Below are 25000 nucleotides of genomic sequence, written 5' to 3'. Positions count from 1 at the left end.
CCCGTCGATGTGAAAGCGGGCATGCTCTGACCTCCTATTCCTGTAGTCCACAATCGTCTCCGCTGTCTTGCTCACGTTGAGGGATAGGTTGTTGTCCTGGCACCACACTGCCAGGTCTCTGACTTCCTCCCTATAGGCTGTCTCATCGGTGTCTGTGATCAGGCCTACCACCATTGTGTCATCAGCAAACTTAATTGTTGTGTTGGAGTCGTGCTTGGCCATGCAGTCATGAGTGAAATGACTTAAATGTAAATGTAAATGAGTACAGGAGGGGACTAGGCACGCACCCCTGAGGGGTCCCAGTGTTGATGATCAGCATAGCAGACGTGTTGTTGCCTACTCTTACCACCTGGGGGGCGGCCCGTCAGGAAGTCCAGGATCCAGTTGCAGAGGGAGGTGTTTAGTCCCAGGGTCCTTAGCTTAGTGATGAGCTTTGAGGTCCAGGGTCCAGTTGCAGAGGGAGGTGTTTAGTCCCAGGGTCCTTAGCTTAGTGATGAGCTTTGAGTGCACTATGCTGTTGACCATTGAGATGTCGTCAATGAACCGCATTTCTCACCTACAGGTGTTGTTTTGAACCTCATAGTCACTGTATCATTTCAAATTCAAAGTGCTGGAATACAGAGCCCCCCCAAAAAAACACAAGATAAATCACTTTCCTAATACTTTTGGAGCTCACTGTATGTCCAGGAAATCAGGTTTGTATAATGCTTCATTTATCCCACAATATGTCCAGGAAGTCTGCTGCATAATTACTTAATACAATGAGATAATCCACCAGTTTACAGTCTGCCTACAATGATATTATATTAATCATGCTACATGCTAATCATGCTACATGCTAATCATGCTACATGCTAATAACGCTACATGCTAATCATGCTAATCACGCTACATGCTAATCACGCTACATGCTAATCACGCTACATGCTAATCATGCTACATGCTAATCATGCTACAAAGCAGAGAGAGCAGAGCCCACCAGTAGACAGACAGATGGACAGACGTTATTACCTGATTCATACTGCAGAGAGAGAAGTTTGGGTCGACTGACAGACAAACAGACATTATTACCTGATTCATACTGCAGAGAGAGAAGGTTGGGTCGACTGGCAGACAAACAGACATTATTACTGGATTTATTTACAGCAATTTATGAGTCAAATAGCATTTAATTAACCTTAATTTATTATTTTCACATTATTATTGCGACAGCAGTACAGTAGCAACATTAACAGCAGTGGTATACTGGTATCAGAGTAGTTCACTGTGAATGAAACGGCTGTTCAACCTACGATATGCCATAATTACTCTGCATTTTGTTGAAAAAACACATTTTGTAAAATGCACAGCTAACCTGCGACGATGGCATATTCATCTTTCGGTGAATAATCAACATAATGTGGTCTGGTTTTGGAGTTCTCTTCCCGGAGGAAGAGGAAGAGGACGAGGAAGAATAAGAAGAGATACTGAATGTTGGCAGTTAAACATGTACTCGTTGCTACCCAGGCATCGGGGCAGGTTGTAGTAGTCTGCTATTGTATAAGTCATACAGGTTTAGGTGTGATGAGCTTTTCATTACCAGTAATATACTTTGACTCTTTAAATCAATTCAGTGAACCAGTTATATACTTTGACTCTTTAAATCAATTCAGTGAACCAGTTATATACTTTGACTCTTTAAATCAATTCAGTGAACCAGATATATACTTTGACTCTTTAAATCAATTCACTGAACCAGTTATATACTTTGACTCTTTAAATAAATAAATTGAACCAGTTATATACTTTGACACTTTAAATCAATTCACTGAACCGGTAATATACTTTGACTCTTTAAATCAAGACACTGAACCGGTAATATACTTTGACTCTTTAAATCAAGACACTGAACCGGTAATATACTTTGACTCTTTAAATCAAGACACTGAACCGGTAATATACTTTGACTCTTTAAATCAAGACACTGAACTGGTAACATACTTTGACTCTTTAAATCAAGACACTGAACCGGTAATATACTTTGACTCTTTAAATCAAGACACTGAACTGGTAACATACTTTGACTCTTTAAATCAAGACACTGAACTGGTAACATACTTTGACTCTTTAAATCAAGACACTGAACCGGTAATATACTTTGACTCTTTAAATCAAGACACTGAACTGGTAACATACTTTGACTCTTTAAATCAAGACACTGAACCGGTAATATACTTTGTCTCTTTAAATCAAGACACTGAACTGGTAATATACTTTGACTCTTTAAATCAAGACACTGAACCGGTAATATACTTTGACTCTTTAAATCAAGACACTGAACTGGTAACATACTTTGACTCTTTAAATCAAGACACTGAACTGGTAACATACTTTGACTCTTTAAATCAAGACACTGAACTGGTAACATACTTTGACTCTTTAAATCAAGACACTGAACTGGTAACATACTTTGACCTTTAAATCAAGACACTGAACTGGTAACATACTTTGACTCTTTAAATCAAGACACTGAACCGGTAATATACTTTGACTCTTTAAATCAAGACACTGAACCGGTAACATACTTTGACTCTTTAAATCAAGACACTGAACCGGTAACATACTTTGACTCTTTAAATCAAGACACTGAACCGGTAACATACTTTGACTCTTTAAATCAAGACACTGAACCGGTAATATACTTTGACTCTTTAAATCAAGACACTGAACCGGTAACATACTTTGACTCTTTAAATCAAGACACTGAACCGGTAATATACTTTGACTCTTTAAATCAAGACACTGAACCGGTACCATACTTTGACTCTTTAAATCAAGACACTGAACCGGTAACATACTTTGACTCTTTAAATCAAGACACTGAACCGGTAACATACTTTGACTCTTTAAATCAAGACACTGAACCGGTAACATACTTTGACTCTTTAAATCAAGACACTGAACCGGTAATATACTTTGACTCTTTAAATCAAGACACTGAACCGGTAACATACTTTGACTCTTTAAATCAAGACACTGAACTGGTAACATACTTTGACTCTTTAAATCAAGACACTGAACCGGTAACATACTTTGACTCTTTAAATCAAGACACTGAACCGGTAATATACTTTGACTCTTTAAATCAAGACACTGAACCGGTAACATACTTTGACTCTTTAAATCAAGACACTGAACCGGTAATATACTTTGACTCTTTAAATCAATTCACTGAACCGGTAATATACTTTGACTCTTTAAATCAATTCACTGAACCAGTTATATACTTTGACTCTTTAAATAAATACATTGAACCAGTTATATACTTTGACTCTTTAAATCAATTCACTGAACCGGTAATATACTTTGACTCTTTAAATCAAGACATTGAACCGGTAATATACTTTGACTCTTTAAATCAAGACACTGAACCGGTAATATACTTTGACTCTTTAAATCAAGACACTGAACCGGTAATATACTTTGACTCTTTAAATCAAGACACTGAACTGGTAACATACTTTGACTCTTTAAATCAAGACACTGAACCGGTAATATACTTTGACTCTTTAAATCAAGACACTGAACTGGTAACATACTTTGACTCTTTAAATCAAGACACTGAACTGGTAACATACTTTGACTCTTTAAATCAAGACACTGAACCGGTAATATACTTTGACTCTTTAAATCAAGACACTGAACTGGTAACATACTTTGACTCTTTAAATCAAGACACTGAACGGGTAATATACTTTGTCTCTTTAAATCAAGACACTGAACTGGTAATATACTTTGACTCTTTAAATCAAGACACTGAACCGGTAATATACTTTGACTCTTTAAATCAAGACACTGAACTGGTAACATACTTTGACTCTTTAAATCAAGACACTGAACTGGTAACATACTTTGACTCTTTAAATCAAGACACTGAACTGGTAACATACTTTGACTCTTTAAATCAAGACACTGAACTGGTAACATACTTTGACTCTTTAAATCAAGACACTGAACTGGTAACATACTTTGACTCTTTAAATCAAGACACTGAACTGGTTACATACTTTGACTCTTTAAATCAAGACACTGAACCGTAATATACTTTGACTCTTTAAATCAAGACACTGAACCGGTAATATACTTTGACTCTTTAAATCAAGACACTGAACTGGTAATATACTTTGACTCTTTAAATCAAGACACTGAACTGGTAACATACTTTGACTCTTTAAATCAAGACACTGAACCGGTAACTGGTAACATACTTTGACTCTTTAAATCAAGACACTGAACCGGTAACATACTTTGACTCTTTAAATCAAGACACTGAACCGGTAACATACTTTGACTCTTTAAATCAAGACACTGAACCGGTAACATACTTTGACTCTTTAAATCAAGACACTGAACCGGTAACATACTTTGACTCTTTAAATCAAGACACTGAACCGGTAACATACTTTGACTCTTTAAATCAAGACACTGAACCGGTAACATACTTTGACTCTTTAAATCAAGACACTGAAGTAACATACTTGACTCTTTAAATCAAGACACTGAACCGGTAACATACTTTGACTCTTTAAATCAAGACACTGAACCGGTAACATACTTTGACTCTTTAAATCAAGACACTGAACCTGTAACATACTTTGACTCTTTAAATCAAGACACTGAACCTGTAACATACTTTGACTCTTTAAATCAAGACACTGAACTGGTAACATACTTTGACTCTTTAAATCAAGACACTGAACCGGTAACATACTTTGACTCTTTAAATCAAGACACTGAACCTGGTAATATACTTTGACTCTTTAAATCAAGACACTGAACTGGTAACATACTTTGACTCTTTAAATCAAGACACTGAACCGGTAATATACTTTGACTCTTTAAATCAAGACACTGAACCGGTAATATACTTTGACTCTTTAAATCAAGACACTGAACTGGTAACATACTTTGACTCTTTAAATCAAGACACTGAACAGGTAACATACTTTGACTCTTTAAATCAAGACACTGAACTGGTAACATACTTTGACTCTTTAAATCAAGACACTGAACCGGTAATATACTTTGACTCTTTAAATCAAGACACTGAACTGGTAACATACTTTGACTCTTTAAATCAAGACACTGAACTGGTAACATACTTTGACTCTTTAAATCAAGACACTGAACTGGTAACATACTTTGACTCTTTAAATCAAGACACTGAACTGGTAACATACTTTGACCTTTAAATCAAGACACTGAACTGGTAACATACTTTGACTCTTTAAATCAAGACACTGAACCGGTAATATACTTTGACTCTTTAAATCAAGACACTGAACCGGTAACATACTTTGACTCTTTAAATCAAGACACTGAACCGGTAACATACTTTGACTCTTTAAATCAAGACACTGAACCGGTAACATACTTTGACTCTTTAAATCAAGACACTGAACGGTAATATACTTTGACTCTTTAAATCAAGACACTGAACGGTAACATACTTTGACTCTTTAAATCAAGACACTGAACCGGTAATATACTTTGACTCTTTAAATCAAGACACTGAACCGGTACCATACTTTGACTCTTTAAATCAAGACACTGAACCGGTAACATACTTTGACTCTTTAAATCAAGACACTGAACCGGTAACATACTTTGACTCTTTAAATCAAGACACTGAACGGTAACATACTTTGACTCTTTAAATCAAGACACTGTAATATACTTTGACTCTTTAAATCAAGACACTGAACCGGTAACATACTTTGACTCTTTAAATCAAGACACTGAACTGGTAACATACTTTGACTCTTTAAATCAAGACACTGAACCGGTAACATACTTTGACTCTTTAAATCAAGACACTGAAGTAATATACTTTGACTCTTTAAATCAAGACACTGAACCGGTAACATACTTTGACTCTTTAAATCAAGACACTGAACCGGTAATATACTTTGACTCTTTAAATCAATTCACTGAACGGTAATATACTTTGACTCTTTAAATCAATTCACTGAACCAGTTATATACTTTGACTCTTTAAATAAATACATTGAACCAGTTATATACTTTGACTCTTTAAATCAATTCACTGAACCGGTAATATACTTTGACTCTTTAAATCAAGACATTGAACTGGTAATATACTTTGACTCTTTAAATCAAGACACTGAACCGGTAATATACTTTGACTCTTTAAATCAAGACACTGAACCGGTAATATACTTTGACTCTTTAAATCAAGACACTGAACTGGTAACATACTTTGACTCTTTAAATCAAGACACTGAACCGGTAATATACTTTGACTCTTTAAATCAAGACACTGAACTGGTAACATACTTTGACTCTTTAAATCAAGACACTGAACTGGTAACATACTTTGACTCTTTAAATCAAGACACTGAACCGGTAATATACTTTGACTCTTTAAATCAAGACACTGAACTGGTAACATACTTTGACTCTTTAAATCAAGACACTGAACGGGTAATATACTTTGTCTCTTTAAATCAAGACACTGAACTGGTAATATACTTTGACTCTTTAAATCAAGACACTGAACCGGTAATATACTTTGACTCTTTAAATCAAGACACTGAACTGGTAACATACTTTGACTCTTTAAATCAAGACACTGAACTGGTAACATACTTTGACTCTTTAAATCAAGACACTGAACTGGTAACATACTTTGACTCTTTAAATCAAGACACTGAACTGGTAACATACTTTGACTCTTTAAATCAAGACACTGAACTGGTAACATACTTTGACTCTTTAAATCAAGACACTGAACTGGTTACATACTTTGACTCTTTAAATCAAGACACTGAACCGGTAATATACTTTGACTCTTTAAATCAAGACACTGAACCGGTAATATACTTTGACTCTTTAAATCAAGACACTGAACTGGTAATATACTTTGACTCTTTAAATCAAGACACTGAACTGGTAACATACTTTGACTCTTTAAATCAAGACACTGAACCGGTAACTGGTAACATACTTTGACTCTTTAAATCAAGACACTGAACCGGTAACATACTTTGACTCTTTAAATCAAGACACTGAACCGGTAACATACTTTGACTCTTTAAATCAAGACACTGAACCGGTAACATACTTTGACTCTTTAAATCAAGACACTGAACCGGTAACATACTTTGACTCTTTAAATCAAGACACTGAACCGGTAACATACTTTGACTCTTTAAATCAAGACACTGAACCGGTAACATACTTTGACTCTTTAAATCAAGACACTGAACCGGTAACATACTTTGACTCTTTAAATCAAGACACTGAACCGGTAACATACTTTGACTCTTTAAATCAAGACACTGAACCGGTAACATACTTTGACTCTTTAAATCAAGACACTGAACCTGTAACATACTTTGACTCTTTAAATCAAGACACTGAACCGGTAACATACTTTGACTCTTTAAATCAAGACACTGAACTGGTAACATACTTTGACTCTTTAAATCAAGACACTGAACCGGTAACATACTTTGACTCTTTAAATCAAGACACTGAACCGGTAATATACTTTGACTCTTTAAATCAAGACACTGAACTGGTAACATACTTTGACTCTTTAAATCAAGACACTGAACCGGTAATATACTTTGACTCTTTAAATCAAGACACTGAACCGGTAATATACTTTGACTCTTTAAATCAAGACACTGAACTGGTAACATACTTTGACTCTTTAAATCAAGACACTGAACAGGTAACATACTTTGACTCTTTAAATCAAGACACTGAACTGGTAACATACTTTGACTCTTTAAATCAAGACACTGAACTGGTAACATACTTTGACTCTTTAAATCAAGACACTGAACTGGTAACATACTTTGACTCTTTAAATCAAGACACTGAACTGGTAACATACTTTGACTCTTTAAATCAAGACACTGAACCGGTAACTGGTAACATACTTTGACTCTTTAAATCAAGACACTGAACCGGTAACTGGTAACATACTTTGACTCTTTAAATCAAGACACTGAACCGGTAACTGGTAACATACTTTGACTCTTTAAATCAAGACACTGAACCGGTAACATACTGTGACTCTTTAAATCAAGACACTGAACCGGTAATATACTTTGACTCTTTAAATCAAGACACTGAACTGGTAACATACTTTGACTCTTTAAATCAAGACACTGAACCGGTAATATACTTTGACTCTTTAAATCAAGACACTGAACCGGTAATATACTTTGACTCTTTAAATCAAGACACTGAACTGGTAACATACTTTGACTCTTTAAATCAAGACACTGAACCGGTAACATAAAGCCTAGATCAGCCCTTCCTACTCTGAGAATCTGTTAGTAGGGGACCGGATCTGATCCCTTTCACTGGGTTCATTTTTTGTTTGTCCTGTCTTTCTTACATATCAATGTCAGTGCTGTTCTAAGCCAGTATCTTATCTGAAGTGACGAAATGTTCTCTAGTGACTGACACCTGCCCAGCGTCCCTGTCCGGGGAAATGCTTTGTATGCAGATATAAAACACGTGAAGGCATCTTGTCTATGAGTGGAATCACATTGTGGACAACCTGCTAGTCAGTCAGTAGACGTGTCACAACCACTGGCACAGACAGGAAAGGACTGCTAGGCACATCACTCTGGGATGAGAGATGTGTGTGTGTGTGTGTGTGTGTGTGTGTGCACATTTGTATGCGCCCATGTACAGTCGTGGCCAAAAGTTTTGAGAATGACACAAGTATTAATTTTCACATCTGCTGCCTCAGTTTGTATGAAGGCAATTTGCATATACTCCAGAATTTTACGATGAGTGATCAGAATAATTTGAATTAATTGCAAAGTCCCTCTTTTTTATTTTACCTTTATTTTACTAGGCAAGTCAGTTAAGAACAAATTCTTATTTTCAATGACGGCCTAGGAACAGTGCCTGTTCAGGGGCAGAACGACAGATTTTTACCTTGTCAGCTCGGGGATTCGAACTTGCAACCTTTCGGTTACTAGTCCAACGCTCTAACCACTAGGCTACCCTGCCGCCCCCGTTTGCCATGCAAACGAACTGAATCCCAAAAAAACATTTCGCTCCATTTTACGCCTGCGAACAAAAGGACCAAATTCTCTCGTTAACACAAGTGTTGGTGTTGACAAGGACAAAGCTGGAGATCACTCTGTCATGCTGAATGAATTCGAATAACAGACTGGAGGCTTCCTCTGTCAACCATGGTTACCTGCAAGGAAACACGTGCCGTCATCATTGCTTTGCACAAAAAGGGCTTCACAGTCAAGGATATTGCTGCCAGTAAGATTGCACCTAAATCAACCATTTATTGGATCATCAAGAACTTCAAGAAGAGCGTTTCAATTGTTGTGAAGAAGGCTTCAGGGAGCCCAAGAAAGTCCAGCAAGCGCCAGGACCGTCTCCTAAAGTTGATTCAGCTGCGGGATCGGGGCACCACCAGTACAGAGCTTGCTCAGGAATGGCAGCAGGCAGGAGTGAGTGCATCTGCATGCACAGTGAGGCAAAGACTTTTGGAGGATGGCCTGGTGTCAAGAAGCGCAGCAAAGAAGCCACTTCTCTTGAGGAAAAACATCAGGGACAGACTGATATTCTGCAAAAGGTACAGGGATTGGACTGCTGAGGACTGGGATAAAGTCATTTCCTCTGATGAATCCCATTTCCGATTGTTTGGGGCATCCGGAAAAAGCTTGTCCGGAGAAGACAAGGTGAGCGCTACCATCAGTCCTGTGTCATGACAACAGTAAAGCATCCTGAGACCATTCATGTCAATGTCAGTGCTGTTCTAATGTTGTTTCTCAGCCAAGGGAGTGGGCTCACTCACAATTTTGCCTAAGAACACAGCCATGAATAAAGAATGGTACCAACACATCCCCCGAGAGCATCTTCTCCCAACCATCCAGGAACAGTTTGGTGACGAACAATGGCTTTTCCAGCATGATGGAGCACCTTGCCATAAGGCAAAAGTGATAACTAAAATATCGATATTTTGGGTCCATGGCCAGGAAACTCCCCAGACCTTAATCCCATTGGGAACTTGTGTGCATACAGGCATTTGTGAGTACATGCAAGTACATGCCTGTGCGTGTGTGTGTGTGTTTAGTGACCTGACCAGGCACTCATCTTCCAGTCAGTCTAGTATGGATCAGAAAACCAAGCTTTAGTTTGGATCAACCCCAAGCTCTAGTCTGGATCAGACCTCAAGCTGTAGTCTGGATCAACCCCAAGCTCTATTCTGGATCAACCTCAAGCTCTAGTCTGGATCAGACCTCAAGCTCTAGTCTGGATCAACCCCAAGCTCTAGTCTGGATCAACCCCAAGCTCTAGTCTGGATCAACCCCAAGCTCTAGTCTGGATCAACCCCAAGGTCTAGTCTGGATCAAACCCCAAGCTCTAGTCTGGATCAACCCCAATCTCTAGTCTGGATCAACCCCAAGCTCTAGTCTGGATCAAACCCAAGGTCTAGTCTGGATCAAACCCCAAGCTCTGGTCTGGATCAAACCCCAAGCTCGAGTCTGGATCAACCCCAAGGTCTAGTCTGGATCAAACCCCAAGCTCTAGTCTGGATCAACCCCAAGCTCTAGTCTGGATCAAACCCCAAGCTCGAGTCTGGAGCTCTTCCATCCTCTCCCCTCTTCTCCTATCCTCTCCCCTCTTCTGCTATCCTCTCCCCTCTTCTCCTATCCTCTCCCCTCTTCTCCCATCCTCTCCCCTCTTCTCTTCTCCTATCCTCTCCTCTCCCCTCTTCTCCTCTCCTCTCCCCTCTTCTCCTCTCCTCTCCTCTCCTCTCCTCTCCTCTCCTCTCCTCTCCTCTCCTCTCCTCTCCTCTCCCCTCTTCTCTTCTCCTCTCCCCTCTTCTCCTATCCTCTCCTCTCCCCTCTTCTCCTATCCTCTCCCCTCTTCTCCTATCCTCTCCCCTCTTCTCCCATCCTCTCCCCTCTTCTCTTCTCCTCTCCTCTCCTCTCCCCTCTTCTCCTCTCCTCTCCCCTTTTCTCCCCTCCTCTCCCCTCTTCTCTCCTCCTCTCCCCTCTTCTCCTATCCTCTCCCCTCTTCTCCTATCCTCTCCCCTCTTCTCCCATCCTCTCCCCTCTTCTCTTCTCCTATCCTCTCCTCTCCCCTCTTCTCCTCTCCTCTCCTCTCCCCTCTTCTCCTCTCCTCTCCCTTTTTCTCCCTCCTCTCCCCTCTTCTCTCCTCCTCTCCCCTCTTCTCCCCTCCTCTCCCCTCTTCTCCCATCCTCTCTCCTCTTCTCTCCTCCTCTCCCTCTTCTCCTATCCTCTCCCTCCTCTCCCTTCTCCTCTCCCCTCTTCTCCTCTCCCCTCTTCTCCCATCCTCTCCCTCTTCTCTCCTCCTCTCCCCTCTTCTCCTATCCTCTCCCCTCCTCTCCCTTCTCCTCTCCCCTCTTCTCCTCTCCCCTCTTCTACCCTCCTTTCCCTCTTCTCCCATCCTCTCCTCTCCTCTCCCCTTTTCTCCTGTCACCTTTTCTCCCCTCCTATCCCCTCTCCTCTCCCCTCTTCTCCTCTCTTCTCCCCTCTTCTCCCTCTCCTCTCCCCTCTTCTCCTCTCCTCTCCCCTCTCCTCTCCCCTCTTCTCCTCTCCTCTCCGCTCTTCTCCCCTCTTCTCCCCTCTTCTCCTTTTCCCTCTTTTCTTCTCCCCTCCTCTCCCCTCTTCCCCTCCTTTCCCCTCTTCTCCTCTCCTCTCCCCTCTTCTCACCTCTTCTCCCCTCTTCTCCTTTCCCCTCTTTTCTTCTCCCCTCCTCTCCCCTCTTCTCCCATCCTCTCCCCTCTCCTCTCCCCTCTTCTCCTCTCCTCTCCCCTCTTCTCCCCTCTTCTCCCCTCTTCTCCTTTTCCCTCTTTTCTTCTCCCCTCCTCTCCCCTCTTCTCCCCTCCTTTCCCTCTTCTCCTCTCCTCTCCCCTCTCCTCTCCCTCTCCTCTCCCCTCTTCTCCCATCCTCTCCCCTCTTCTCTCCCCTTTTCTCCCCTCCTCTCCCCTCTCCTCTCCCCTCTTCTCTCCTCCTCTCCCCTCTTCTCTCCTCCTCTCACCTCTTCTCCTATCCTCTCCCCTCCTCTTCCTTCTCCTCTCTCCCTCTTCTCCCATCCTCTCCCTCTTCTCCTCTCCTCTCCCCTCTCCTCTCCCCTCTTCTCCTCTCCTCTCCCCTTTTCCCCTGTCCCCTTTTTCCCCTCCTATCCCCTCTCCTCTCCCCTCTTCTCCTCTCTTCTCCCTCTTCTCCTCTCCTCTCCCCTCTTCTCCTCTCCTCTCCCCTCTCCTCTCCCCTCTTCTCCCCTCTTCTCCTTTTCCCTCTTTTCTTCTCCCCTCTTCTCCCCTCCTCTCCCCTCTTCTCCTCTCTTCTCCCCTCTTCTCCTCTCTTCTCCCCTCTTCTCCTCTCTCTCTCCCCTCTCCTCTCCCCTCTTCTCCTCTCCTCTCCCCTCTTCTCCCCTCTTCTCCTTTTCCCTCTTTTCTTCTCCTCTCCTCTCCCTCTTCTCCCCTCCTTTCCCCTCTTCTCCCATCCTCTCCTCTCCCCTCTTCTCCCCTCTTCTCCTTTTCCTCTTTTCTTCTCCCCTCTTCTCCCCTCCTCTCCCCTCTTCCTCCATCCTCTCCTCTCCCCTCTTCTCCCCTCTTCTCCCTCTTCTCCCATCCTCTCCCCTCCTCTCCCCTCCTCTCCCCTCCTCTCCCCTCTTCTCCCCTCCTCCCCTCCTCTCCCCTCTTCTCCTCCTCTCCTCTCCTCTCCCCTCTTCTCCCTCCTCTCCCCTCTTCTCCCATCTTCTCCCCTCTTCTCCCATCCTCTCCCTCCTCTCCCTCTCTCCTCTCCTCTCCCCTCTCCTCTCCCTCTTCTCCTCTCCTCTCCCCTCCTCTCCCCTCTCCTCTCCCCTCTTCTCCTCTCCTCTCCCCTCTTCTCCTCTCCTCTCCCTTTTCTCCCCCTCCTCCCCCTCCACTCCTCTCCCCTCTTCTCCACTCCTCTCCCTTTTCTCCCCTCCTCTCCCCTCTCCCTCTCCCTCTTCTCCTCTCCTCTCCCCTCTTCTCCCCTCCTCTCCCCTCTCCTCTACCCTCTTCTCATCTCCTCTCCCTTCTTCTCCTCTCCTCTCCCTCTCCTCTCCCTCTTCTCCTCTCCTCTCACCTCTTCTCCCCCTCTCCCCTCTTCTCCCTCTCCTCTCCCCTCTCCTCTCCCTCTTCTCCTCTCCTCTCCCTTCTCCTCTCCTTTCCCCTCTTCTCCTCTCCTCCCCTCTTCTCCTCTCCTCTCCCCTCTCCTCTCCCTCTTCTCCTCTCCTCTTCTCCCCTCCTCTCCCTCTTCTCCTTTTCCCTCTTTTCTTCTCCCCTCCTCTCCCCTCTTCTCCCCTCATCTCCCCTCCTCTCCCCTCCTCTCCCTCTCCTCTCCCCTCTTCTCCCTCCTCTCTTCTCCCTCCTCTCCCCTCTCCTCCCCCTCTTCTCTCCTCCGCTCCTCTACCCTCCTCTCTCCTCTTCTCTCCTCCGCTCCTCTCCCCGCTCCTCTCCCCTCTTCTCTACCCTCCTCTCCCCTCTTCTCCCCTTCCCTCCTTTCTTCTCCATTCTTATCCTCTCCCCTCACCTCTTCTCCTCTCTTATCTTCTTCTCTCTTCTCCTCTCCTCCTTTCCTCTCCTGTTCTCTCCTCTCTTCTCCTCTCCCATCTTCTCCTCTTCTTTCCCCTCTCCTCTCCCCTCTTCTCCTCTCCCATCTCCTCTCCCCTCCTCTCCTCTCCTCTCCCCTCTTCTCCCCTCTTCTCCTATCCTCTCCCCTCTTCTCCTCTCCTCTCTTCTCCTCTCCCATCTTCTCCTCTTCTTTCCCCTCTTCTCCCCTCTTCTCCTCAACCCACTTCTCATATCCTCTCCTCCTTTCCTCTTCTCCTCTCCCCTCTTCTCCTCTCCCCTCTTCTCCCCTCTTCTCCTCTCCTCCTTTCCTCCTCACATCTCCTCTCCCCTCTTCTCCTCTCATCCTTTCCTCCTCCCATCTCCTCTCCCCTCTTCTCCTCTCCCCCTTTCCTCTTCTCCTCTCCCCTCTTCTCCTCTCAACTTTTCCTCCTCTTCCCTCCTCTTCTGTTCTCTCCTCTCTTCTCCTCTCCCCTCTTCTCCTCTCCTCTCCCTTTTCTCCCTCCTCTCCCCTCTCCTCTCCCCTCTTCTCCTCTCCTCTCCCCTCTTCTCCCTCCTCTCCCCTCTCCTCTCCCCTCTTCTCATCTCCTCTCCCTTCTCTCTCCTCTCCTCTCCCCTCTCCTCTCCCCTCTTCTCTCTCCTCTCACCTCTTCCTCCCCCTCTCCCCTTCTCCTCTCCTCTCCCCTCTCCTCTCCCTCTTCTCCTCTCCTCTCCCATCTTCTTCTCTCCTCTCCCCTCTTCTCCTCTCCTCTCCCTCTCCTCTCCCCCTCTTCTCCTCTCCTCTCCCCTCTTCTCCCCTCATCTCCCCTCTCCCCTCCTCTCCCCTCTCCTTTCCCCTCTTCTCCCCTCCTCTCTTTCCCCTCCTCTCCCCTCTCCTCCCCTCTTCTCTCCTCCGCTCCTCTCCCTATTCTCTACCCCCTCTCTCTCCTCTTCTCTACCCTCCTCTCTCCTCTTCTCTCCCTTCCCTCCTTTCTTCTCTCCTCTCTCCTCTTCTCTCCTCCGCTCCTCTCCCGCTCCTCTCCCCACTCCTCTCCCCCTCTTCTCTACCCTCCTCTCCCCTCTTCTCCCCTTCCTCCTTTCTTCTCCATTCTTATCCTCTCCCCCTTATCCTCTCCTCTCCTCTCCCCTCTTCTCCTCTCCTCTCACCTCTTCTCCCCCTCTCCCCCTCCTCTCCTCTCCCCTCTCCTCTCCCCTCTTCTCCTCCTCTCCTCTCCCTCTTCTCCCTCTTCTCCTTTTCCCTCTTTTCTTCTCCCCTCTTCTCCCCTCCTCTCCCTCTTCTCCCATCCTCTCCTCTCCCCTCTTCTCCCCTGCTCTCCCTCTTCTCCCATCCTCTCCTCTCCCTCTTCTCCCCTCTTCTCCTTTTCCCTCTTTTCTTCTCCTCTCCTCTCCCCTCTTCTCCCCTCCTTTCCCCTCTTCTCCCATCCTCTCCTCTCCCCTCTTCTCCCCTCTTCTCCTTTTTCCCTCTTTTCTTCTCCCCTCTTCTCCCCTCCTCTCCCTCTTCCTCCATCCTCTCCTCTCCCCTCTTCTCCCCTCTTCTCCCTCCTCTCCTCTCCTCTCCCCCTCTTCTCCCTCCTCTCCCCTCTTCTCCCCTCCTCTCCCCTCCTCTCCCCTCTTCTCCCCTCCTCTCCTCTCCTCTCCCCTCTTCTCCCCTCCTCTCCCTCTTCCCCCATCCTCTCCTCTCCCCTCTTCTCCCCTCTTCTCCCCTCTTCTCCCATCCTCTCCTCTCCCCTCTCCTCTCCCCTCTTCTCCTCTCCTCTCCCCTCATCCTCTCCCCCTCTTCTCCTCTCCTCTCCCCTCCTCTCCCCTCTCCTCTCCCCTCTTCTCCTCTCCTCTCACCTCTTCTCCCCCTCTCCCCTCTTCTCCTCTCCTCTCCCCTCTCCTCTCCCCTCTTCTCCTCTCCTCTCCCCTCTTCTCCTTTCTCCCTCTTTTCTTCTCCCCTCCTCTCCCCTCTTCTCCCCTCCTTTCCCCTCTTCTCCTCTCCTCTCCCCTCTCCTCTCCCCTCTTCTCCTCTCCTCTCCCCTCTTCTCCCCTCTTCTCCTTTTCCCTCTTTCTTCTCCCTCTTCTCCCCTCCTCTCCCTCTTCTCCCATCCTCTCCTCTCCCTCTTCTCCCCTGCTCTCCCTCTCTCCCATCCTCTCCTCTCCCCTCTTCTCCCCTCTCTTCTCCTTTTCCTCTTTTCTTCTCCTCTCCTCTCCCCTCTTCTCCCCTCCTTTCCCCTCTTCTCCCATCCTCTCCTCTCCTCTTCTCCCCTCTTCTCCCCTTCCCTCCTTTCTTCTCTCCTCCGCTCCTCTACCCTCCTCTCTCCTCTTCTCTCCTCCGCTCCTCTCCCGCTCCTCTCCCCCACTCCTCTCCCTCTCTCTCTACCCTCCTCTCCCCTCTTCTCCCCTTCCCTCCTTTCTTCTCCATTCTTATCCTCTCCCCTTATCCTCTCCTCCTCCTCTCCCTCTTCCTCCCCCTCTCCTCTTCTTCTCTCCTCTCCTCTCTCCTCTCCCCTCTTCTCCTCTTCTCCTCTCACCTCTCTCTTCTCTCCCCTCTCCTCTTCTCCCTCCTCTCTCCCTCTCCCTCTCCCCTCCTCTCCTCTCTCCTCTCCCCTCTCCTCTCCCTCTCTTCTCCTTTTCCTCTTTTCTTCTCCCTCTTCTCCCTCCTCTCCCTCTTCTCCCATCCTCTCCTCTCTCCTCTTCTCCCCTGCTCTCCCCTCTTCTCCCATCCTCTCCTCTCCCCTCTTCTCCCCTCTTCTCCTTTTTCCCTCTTTTCTTCTCCTCTCCTCTCCCCTCTTCTCCCCTCCTTTCCCTCTTCTCCCATCCTCTCCTCTCCCTCTTCTCCCCTCTTCTCCTTTTCCCTCTTTTCTTCTCCCCTCTTCTCCTCCTCTCCCCTCTTCCTCCATCCTCTCCTCTCCCCTCTTCTCCCCTCTTCTCCCCTCCTCTCCCCTCCTCTCCTCCTCTCCTCTCCCTCTTCTCCCCTCCTCTCCCCTCTTCTCCCCTCCTCTCCCCTCCTCTCCCCTCTTCTCCCTTCCTCTCCTCTCCTCTCCCCTCTTCTCCCCTCCTCTCCCCTCTTCCCCCATCCTCTCCTCTCCCTCTTCTCCCTCTTCTCCCCTCTTCTCCCATCCTCTCCTCTCCCCTCTCCTCTCCCCTCTTCTCCTCTCCTCTCCCCTCGCCTCTCCCCTTCTCTTCTCCTCTCCTCTCCCCTCCTCTCCCCTCTCCTCTCCCCTCTTCTCCTCTCCTCTCACCTCTTCTCCCCCTCTCCCCTCTTCTCCTCCTCCCTCTCCCTCTCCTCTCCCCTCTTCTCCTCTCCTCTCCCCTCTTCTCCTTTTCCCTCTTTTCTTCTCTCCCTCCTCCCCTCTTCTCCCCTCCTTCCCCTCTTCTCCCTCTCCTCTCCCCTCTCCTCTCCCTCTTCTCCTCTCCTCTCCCCTCTTCTCCCCTCTTCTCTCCTTTTCCCTCTTTTCTTCTCCCCTCTTCTCCCCCCTCCTCTCCCCTCTTCTCCCATCCTCTCCTCTCCCCTCTTCTCCCCTGCTCTCCCCTCTTCTCCCATCCTCTCCTCTCCCCTCTTCTCCCCTCTTCTCCTTTTCCCTCTTTTCTTCTCCTCTCCTCTCCCCTCTTCTCCCCTCCTTTCCCCTCTTCTCCCATCCTCTCCTCTCCCCTCTTCTCCCCTCTTCTCCTTTTCCCTCTTTTTCTTCTCCCCTCTTCTCCCTCCTCTCCCCTCTTCCTCCATCCTCTCCTCTCCCCTCTTCTCCCCTCTTCTCCCCTCCTCTCCCTCCTCTCCTCTCCCTCTCCCTCTTCTCCCCTCCTCTCCCCTCTTCTCCCCTCCTCTCCCCTCCCTCCCCCTCTTCTCCCCTCCTCTCCTCTCCTCTCCCCTCTTCTCCCCTCCTCTCCCCTCTTCCCCCATCCTCTCCTCTCCCCTCTTCTCCCCTCTTCTCCCATCCTCTCCCTCTCCCCTCTCCTCTCCCCTCTTCTCCCTCCTCTCCCCTCGCCCTCTCCCCTCTTCTCCTCTCCTCTCCCCTCTCCCCTCTCTCCTCTCCCCTCTTCTCCTCTCCTCTCTCCCCTCTTCTCCTCTCCTCTCCCCTTTTCTCCCCTCCTCTCCCCACTCCACTCCTCTCCCCTCTTCTCCTCTCCTCTCCCCTTTTCCCCCTCCTCTCCCTCTCCCTCTCCCCTCTTCTCCTCTCCTCTCCCTCTTCTCCTCCTCCTCTCCCCTCTCCTCTCCCCTTTCAGGCTTCAGGCCCCACCCTATCCATACCTGAGATGTTCAGGCCCCACCCTATCCATACCCTCAACGTTCAGGCCCCACCCTATCCATACCCGAGACGGTCAGGCCCCACCCTATCCATACCCTCAAAGTTCAGGCCCCACCCTATCCATACCTGAGACGTTCAGGCCCCACCCTATCCATACCCTCAACGTTCAGGCCCCACCCTATCCATACCCTCAACGTTCAGGCCCCACCCTATCCATACCCTCAACGTTCAGGCCCCACCCTATCCATACCCTCAACGTTCAGGCCCCACCCTATCCATACCCTCAACGTTCAGGCCCCACCCTATCCATACCCTCAACGTTCAGGCCCCACCCTATCCATACCCTCAACATTCAGGCCCCACCCTATCCATACCCTCAACATTCAGGCCCCACCCTATCCATACCCGAGACGTCCAGGCCCCACCCTATCCATACCTGAGACATTCATGCCCCACCCTATCCATACCTGAGACGTTCAGGCCCCACCCTATCCATACCCGAGACGTTCAGGCCCCACCCTATCCATACCCGAGACGTTCAGGCCCCACCCTATCCATACCCGAGACATTCAGGCCCCACCCTATCCATACCCGAGACGTTCAGGCCTCACCCTATCCATACCCTCAACCTTCAGGCCCCACCCTATCCATACCCGAGACGTTCAGGCCCCACCCTATCCATACCCGAGACGTTCAGGCCCCATCCTATCCATACCCGAGACGTTCAGGCCCCACCCTATCCATACCCGAGACGTTCAGGCCCCATCCTATCCATACCCGAGACGTTCAGGCCCCACTCTATAAACTATGACACAGAAAAAGCTGAAACACACACAGCACAGGTACATTGCTGACAGGGACAGTGTCACCTGCCATGCATCGTCTCACCTCTGTCAGCTCTGTGTCTGTCTGTCTGTCTGTCTGTCTGTCTGTCTGTCTGTCTGTCTGTCTGTCTGTCTGTCTGTCGGTCTGTCTGTGATTGACACACTTTCCTGACATTTGTTGTTTTGTTCTTTGTGTTTCAGGTCATTAAACCCCCCCCTCCTCCTCCTGCTCCTTTGCGGCCTCCACCACCCGTGAGTACAGCACACACACACGCACACACACACACACACACACACACACACACACGCGCACACACACACACACACACACACACACACACACACACACACACACACACACACACAGGTGTGTCCACTTCAGGTCCTCAAATAGGGACTCAGTGGAACCAGGGCTCACATTTCAAGTTTCTCATAACCTAGCATTACATAAATACAACATTAAAACAGTACATCATTACAACATTACATCATTACTTCCGTTTTTAATTCTGTGTGTATTCGGTCATACATTCCTGACCTGTTTGTTATCCCTTCAGGAGCCAGAGGAGGACGACCACCTGCCCAAGAAGAAGTGGGCGACTGTGGACGCCTCGTACTACGGAGGGAGAGGAGCAGGAGGGATCAAACGCATGGAGGTTTGACTATGAACTACAGTCATTGTTTAGTGTGGTTTTGTACTGTGTGGCTCAGTTGATAAAGCATGGTGCTTGCGAAGACGAGAGTTGCGGGTTCGAGTCCTGCTGCGGCCACCCATATGTAAAATGCATGCACGCGTGACGTTGAGTCGCTTTGGATAAAAACATCTATACTATGATATATTGTACCAGTATATACACAACATTATGGACAACTCTCTCCATGATATAGACTGACCAGGTGAATCCAGGTGAAAGCTATGATCCCTTATTGATGTCACTTGTTAAATCCACTTCAATCAGTGTAGATGAAAGGGGAGGAGTCAGGTTAAAGGAGAATACTTAAGTCTTGAGACAGTTGAGACATTGATAGTGTATGTTTGCTCTTCAGAGGGTGAATGGGCAAGACAAAATATTTAAGTGCCTTTGAACGGGGTATGGTAGTAGGTGTCAGGCGGACCGGTTTGTGTCAAGAACTGCAACGCTGCTGGGTTTTACACCCTCAACAGTTTCCTGTGTGTTTCAAGAATGGTCCACCACCCTTTGGGTCCCCCACCCTTTGGGTCCACCACCCTTTGGGTCCACCACTCTTTGGGTCCACCACCCTTTGGGTCCACCACTCTTTGGGTCCCCCACCCTTTGGGTCCCCCACCCTTTGGATCCCCCACCCTTTGGGTCCACCACCCTTTGGGTCCACCACCCTTTGGGTCCACCACTCTTTGGGTCCACCACCCTTTGGGTCCACCACCCTTTGGGTCCACCACCCTTTGGGTCCCCCACCCTTTGGGTCGACCACTCAAAGAACATCCAGCCAATTTGACACAACTATGTGAAGCATTGGAGTCAACATGGGTCAAGCATCCCTGTGGAACACATTGAGGCTGTTCTGATGGCAAAAATGGGATGCAACTCAATCTTAGGAAGGTGTTCTTAATGTTTTATACACTCAGTGTACATGATCTCACACATCATGGGCTGGTTTACTCACACAGAGCCTGATTACAAATGGGATCTGCTGTCATCTGGTACCTAGCAATGTGCCCAGAACAGAACAGACCAGCCAGCCGCCAGATGAGAACAGACTCAAACTCCACACTATACTCTAGCCTTGCCCAGCCTGCCTGTGACTCCAGGAAGGTGCAAAGTAAAGTGAGTCTTTTTAGATTGTGTGTGTAGGCATTATGTTGTTTCTGTCAGCTGCTGACGGGCTCTGACATGACAGGTGCTGCCAGCTCATCCTTCTCTCTCCTCTCAGCCTGGAAGTCACAGGATGGATGAATGATTGAGCACTGCCTTCGGCTTGATGTATTTATCTCGTCCCCTCTACCCATCCTCGCCCCCTCTTTCCCCCTCTCCCCATCTCTCCCCCTCTCCCAATCTCGCCCCCTCTCCCCTCACCCCTCTCCCCATCTCGCCCCCTCTCCGTCTCGCCCCCTCTCCCCATCTCGCCCCCTCTCCCCATCTCGCCCCCTCTCCCCATCTCTCCCCATGTCTCGATCTCTCTATCTCTCCCCCTATTTCCATCTCTCTAAATATCTCCATCTCTCCCCATATCTCTCCTTCTCTCCCACTCTCTCCCTCTGTACATCTTTCCCTCCTCCCTTCCAACTCCGGGCACCTTGGCACTTCTTTGTTCACCTCACTGCTCGCTTGTTCGCTACCTCTCTCCAAAGCTAATAGATGTTAATAGATGCTAATAGATTTGCAAAGCAATAGATGCAGTGTAAAGCTAATAGATGTAGTGCAAAGTGAATAGATGCAGTGTAACGCTAATAGATGTAGTGTAAAACTAATAGATGCTAATAGATGCAGTGTAAAGCTAACAGATGCTAATAGATGCAGTGTAAAGCTAATAGATCCTAATAGATGCAGTGTAAAGCTAATAGATGTAGTATAAAGCTAATAGATGCAGTGTAAAGCTAATAGATGCAGTGTAAAGCTAATAGATGCAGTGTAAAGCTAATAGATGCAGTTTAAAGCTAATAGATGCAGTGTAAAGCTAATAGATGCAGTGTAAAGCTAATAGATGCAGTGTAAAGCTAATAGATGCAGTTTAAAGCTAATAGATGCAGTAAAGCTAATAGATGCAGTGTAAAGCTAATAGATGCAGTGTAAAGCTAATAGATGCTAATAGATGCGGTGTAAAGCTAATAGATGCTAATAGATGCAGTGTAAAGCTAATAGATGCAGTGTAAAGCTAATAGATGCAGTTTAAAGCTAATAGATGCAGTTTAAAGCTAATAGATGCAGTGTAAAGCTAATAGATGCAGTGTAAAGCTAATAGATGCTAATAGATGCGGTGTAAAGTTAATAGATGCAGTGTAAAGCTAATAGATGCAGTGTAAAGCTAATAGATGCTAATATATGTCCAAAGCTAATAGATGCAGTGTAAAGCTAATATATGCTAATAGATGTGCAAAGCTAATAGATGCAGTGTAAAGTTAATAGATGGTAATAGATGTGCAACGGTAATAGATGCAGTGTAAAGCTAATAGATGCAGTGTAAAGCTAATAGATGAAGTGTAAAGTTAATAGATGCTAATAGATGCAGTGTAAAGCTAATAGATGCTAATATATGTGCAAAGGTAATAGATGCAGTGTAAAGCTAATAGATGCAGTGTAAAGCTAATAGATGCAGTTTAAAGCTAATAGATGCAGTTTAAAGCTAATAGATGCTAATAGATGCAGTGTAAAGTTAATAGATGCAGTGTAAAGCTAATAGATGCAGTGTAAAGCTAATAGATGCAGTGTAAAGCTAATATATGCTAATAGATGCAGGGTAAAGCTAACACTCTCCCACTCCCCTCTACCCATACTACCAAGCCCAGAGGAAGTTGTTGGGATAGTGGCGATTTCTGAGAGCCTTAGGGGGAGAAACGATCGTACCTCCAACTTTCCCTACGGTTGTTGAGCCTTTGTTCATGCAGCTACCGTCTCCATACGGTCCCCACTTCCCCTAACGCGTTGAAGCACAACGCTCCTACAACCTGAACCGTGTTGAAGACCAACGCTCGTACAACCTGCAGTGTGCTGAAGCACAACGCTCGTACAACCTGAACCGTGTTGAAGACCAACGCTCGTACAACCTGAACCGTGTTGAAGACCAACGCTCGTACAACCTGAACCGTGTTGAAGACCAACGCTCGTACAACCTGAACCGTGTTGAAGACCAACGCTCGTACAACCTGAACCGTGTTGAAGACCAACGCTCGTACAACCTGAACCGTGTTGAAGAACAACGCTCGTACAACCTGAACCGTGTTGAAGACCAACGCCGAACCGGTTGAAGACAACCTGAACCGTGTTGAAGACCAACGCTCGTACAACCTGCAGTGTGTTGAAGAACAACGCTCGTACAACCTGAACCGTGTTGAAGACCAACGCTCGTACAACCTGAACCGTGTTGAAGACCCACGCTCGTACAACCTGAACCGTGTTGAAGACCAACGCTCGTACAACCTGCAGTGTGCTGAAGCACAACGCTCGTACAACCTGAACCGTGTTGAAGACCAACGCTCGTACAACCTGCAGTGTGTTGAAGACCAACGCTCGTACAACTTGAACCGTGTTGAAGAACAACGCTCGTACAACCTGAACCGTGTTGAAGACCAACGCTCGTACAACCTGAACCGTGTTGAAGACCAACGCTCGTACAACCTGCAGTGTGTTGAAAAACAACGCTCGTACAACCTGAACCGTGTTGAAGACCAACGCTCGTACAACCTGCAGCGTGTTGAAGACCAACGCTCGTACAACCTGAACCGTGTTGAAGACCAACGCTCGTACAACCTGAACCGTGTTGAAGACCAACGCTCGTACAACCTGAACCGTGTTGAAGAACAACGCTCGTACAACCGGCAGTGTGTTGAAGACCAACGCTCGTACAACTTGAACCGTGTTGAAGAACAACGCTCGTACAACCTGAACCGTGTTGAAGACAAACGCTCGTACAACCTGAACCGTGTTGAAGACTAACGCTCGTACAACCTGAACCGTGTTGAAGACCAACGCTCGTACAACCTGAACCGTGTTGAAGAACAACGCTCGTACAACCTGCAGTGTGTTGAACGTACACCCTGAAGTGTGTTGAACGTACACCCTGAAGTGTGTTGAACGTACACCCTGAAGTGTGTTGAACGTACACCCTGAAGTGTGTTGAACGTACACCCTGAAGTGTGTTGAACGTACACCCTGAAGTGTGTTGAACGTACACCCTGAAGTGTGTTGATGTACACCCTGAAGTGTGTTGAACGTACACCCTGAAGTGTGTTAGATAGAATCCACAAGCAATCTTTTATTCATCAGGGTAGATATATGATGTGTGTGTGGAGGTGTGTGTCTTTCATCAGGGTAGATATGTGATGTGTGTGTGGAGGTGTGTGTTTTTCATCAGGGTAGATATGTGATGTGTGTGTGGAGGTGTGTGTTTTTCCGTGGGGAATAGGAGATCATAGGAAGCGGTTCTGTGTCGTAGCAGCTAAACCTACAGCTTGAAGAGCCTGTCAATAATTAACCTGTCTGCTGTCGGTACCGGTGGGTTCTACCCGGCAACAGATGTCATGGATTTATTTAAAACAGGATAGGCTTCAGAAACCAAAAGAAAGGCGATGATTTAAATGAAAACAGTAAAAACGACACAGGGGTTATACGAAAGGGACAATGTACGTTTAACTTTACAGAACAGTTCTACGTTAATAACAACAACGTGATGTTGAACCGGAATTGACCTTCTGACCCCTGTCCGTTGTGTCCTATCCAGGTGCGTTGGGGAGAGAAGGGCTCTACGGAGGAAGGGGCAAGGCTGGAGAAGGCTAAGAATGCTGTAGTGTCTGTTCCTGAGGAGGTGGAAGAGCCCATGATGGCCAAACGGCCCCCCAAACCCAAACCTACATACCACCAGCGCCAGGAGTCCAAATGGTACACCCCTATAAAGGTACGTTCAAGATTACGTCTGAAAATGGCACCCTATTCCCTTAACTCTCTTGTTTTGGTCAGAGCCTGATAAAGTCTAGTCTGTTAGAGAAGCTTCTTGTTTTGGTCAGAGCCTGATAAGGCCTAGTCCGTTGGAGAAGCTTCTTGTTTTGGTCAGAGCCTGATAAGGCCTAGTCCGTTGGAGAAGTTTCTTGTTTTGGTCAGAGCCTGATAAGGCCTAGTCCGTTGGAGAAGCTTCTTGTTTTGGTCAGAGCCTGATAAGGCCTAGTCCGTTGGAGAAGTTTCTTGTTTTGGTCACAGCCTGATAAGGCCTAGTCCGTTGGAGAAGCTTCTTGTTTTGGTCAGAGCCTAATAAGTCCGTTGGAGAAGCTTCCGGGAAGCTTGGTTTCACTCTTGTTTTCACTACACGGATTCTCTACAGTAAATTACATTGTAATGGGAGGGAGGGAGGGTGTAGGGAGGGAGCGAGGGAGGGAGGGGAATGACGTTTTTAGAAATTTTTTAAAAGCTGAAATATCTTGATTCAACAACTATTCAAACTCTTTGTTATGACAAGCCTAAATAAGTTCACGAGTAAAAATGTGCTTAACAAAATCACCTAATAAGTGATTTGTGATTCGCAAATATTGTACAATCCAGGTGTGCAAATCTCTTAGAAATTTACCCAGAAAGACTCACAGCTGTAATCGCTGCCATGAGGTAATTCTAAAACGTGTAAACTCAGGGGTGTGAATACTTATGTAAATG

General features: G+C 46.6%; 1 protein-coding gene across 1 annotated transcript in view; it reads left to right on the top strand.

Annotated features, from left to right (window-relative positions):
* The window catches only part of LOC115124703 (anthrax toxin receptor 2-like), a 200576-nt gene that overhangs the window by 79324 nt on the left and 96252 nt on the right, over positions 1-25000 (top strand). Inside the window, exons 12-14 of the mRNA XM_065011349.1 lie at positions 18867-18917; positions 19223-19321; positions 24081-24254. Of these exons, the coding sequence (XP_064867421.1) occupies positions 18867-18917; positions 19223-19321; positions 24081-24254 (324 nt within the window). The remainder of the gene's footprint in view (positions 1-18866; positions 18918-19222; positions 19322-24080; positions 24255-25000) is intronic.

The sequence above is a fragment of the Oncorhynchus nerka genome, linkage group LG27, assembly GCF_034236695.1.
Source record: "Oncorhynchus nerka isolate Pitt River linkage group LG27, Oner_Uvic_2.0, whole genome shotgun sequence".
NCBI lineage: Eukaryota > Metazoa > Chordata > Actinopteri > Salmoniformes > Salmonidae > Oncorhynchus > Oncorhynchus nerka.
Note: the sequence above shows the minus strand (reverse complement) of the source record. Positions and strands in the feature narration are given on the sequence as shown.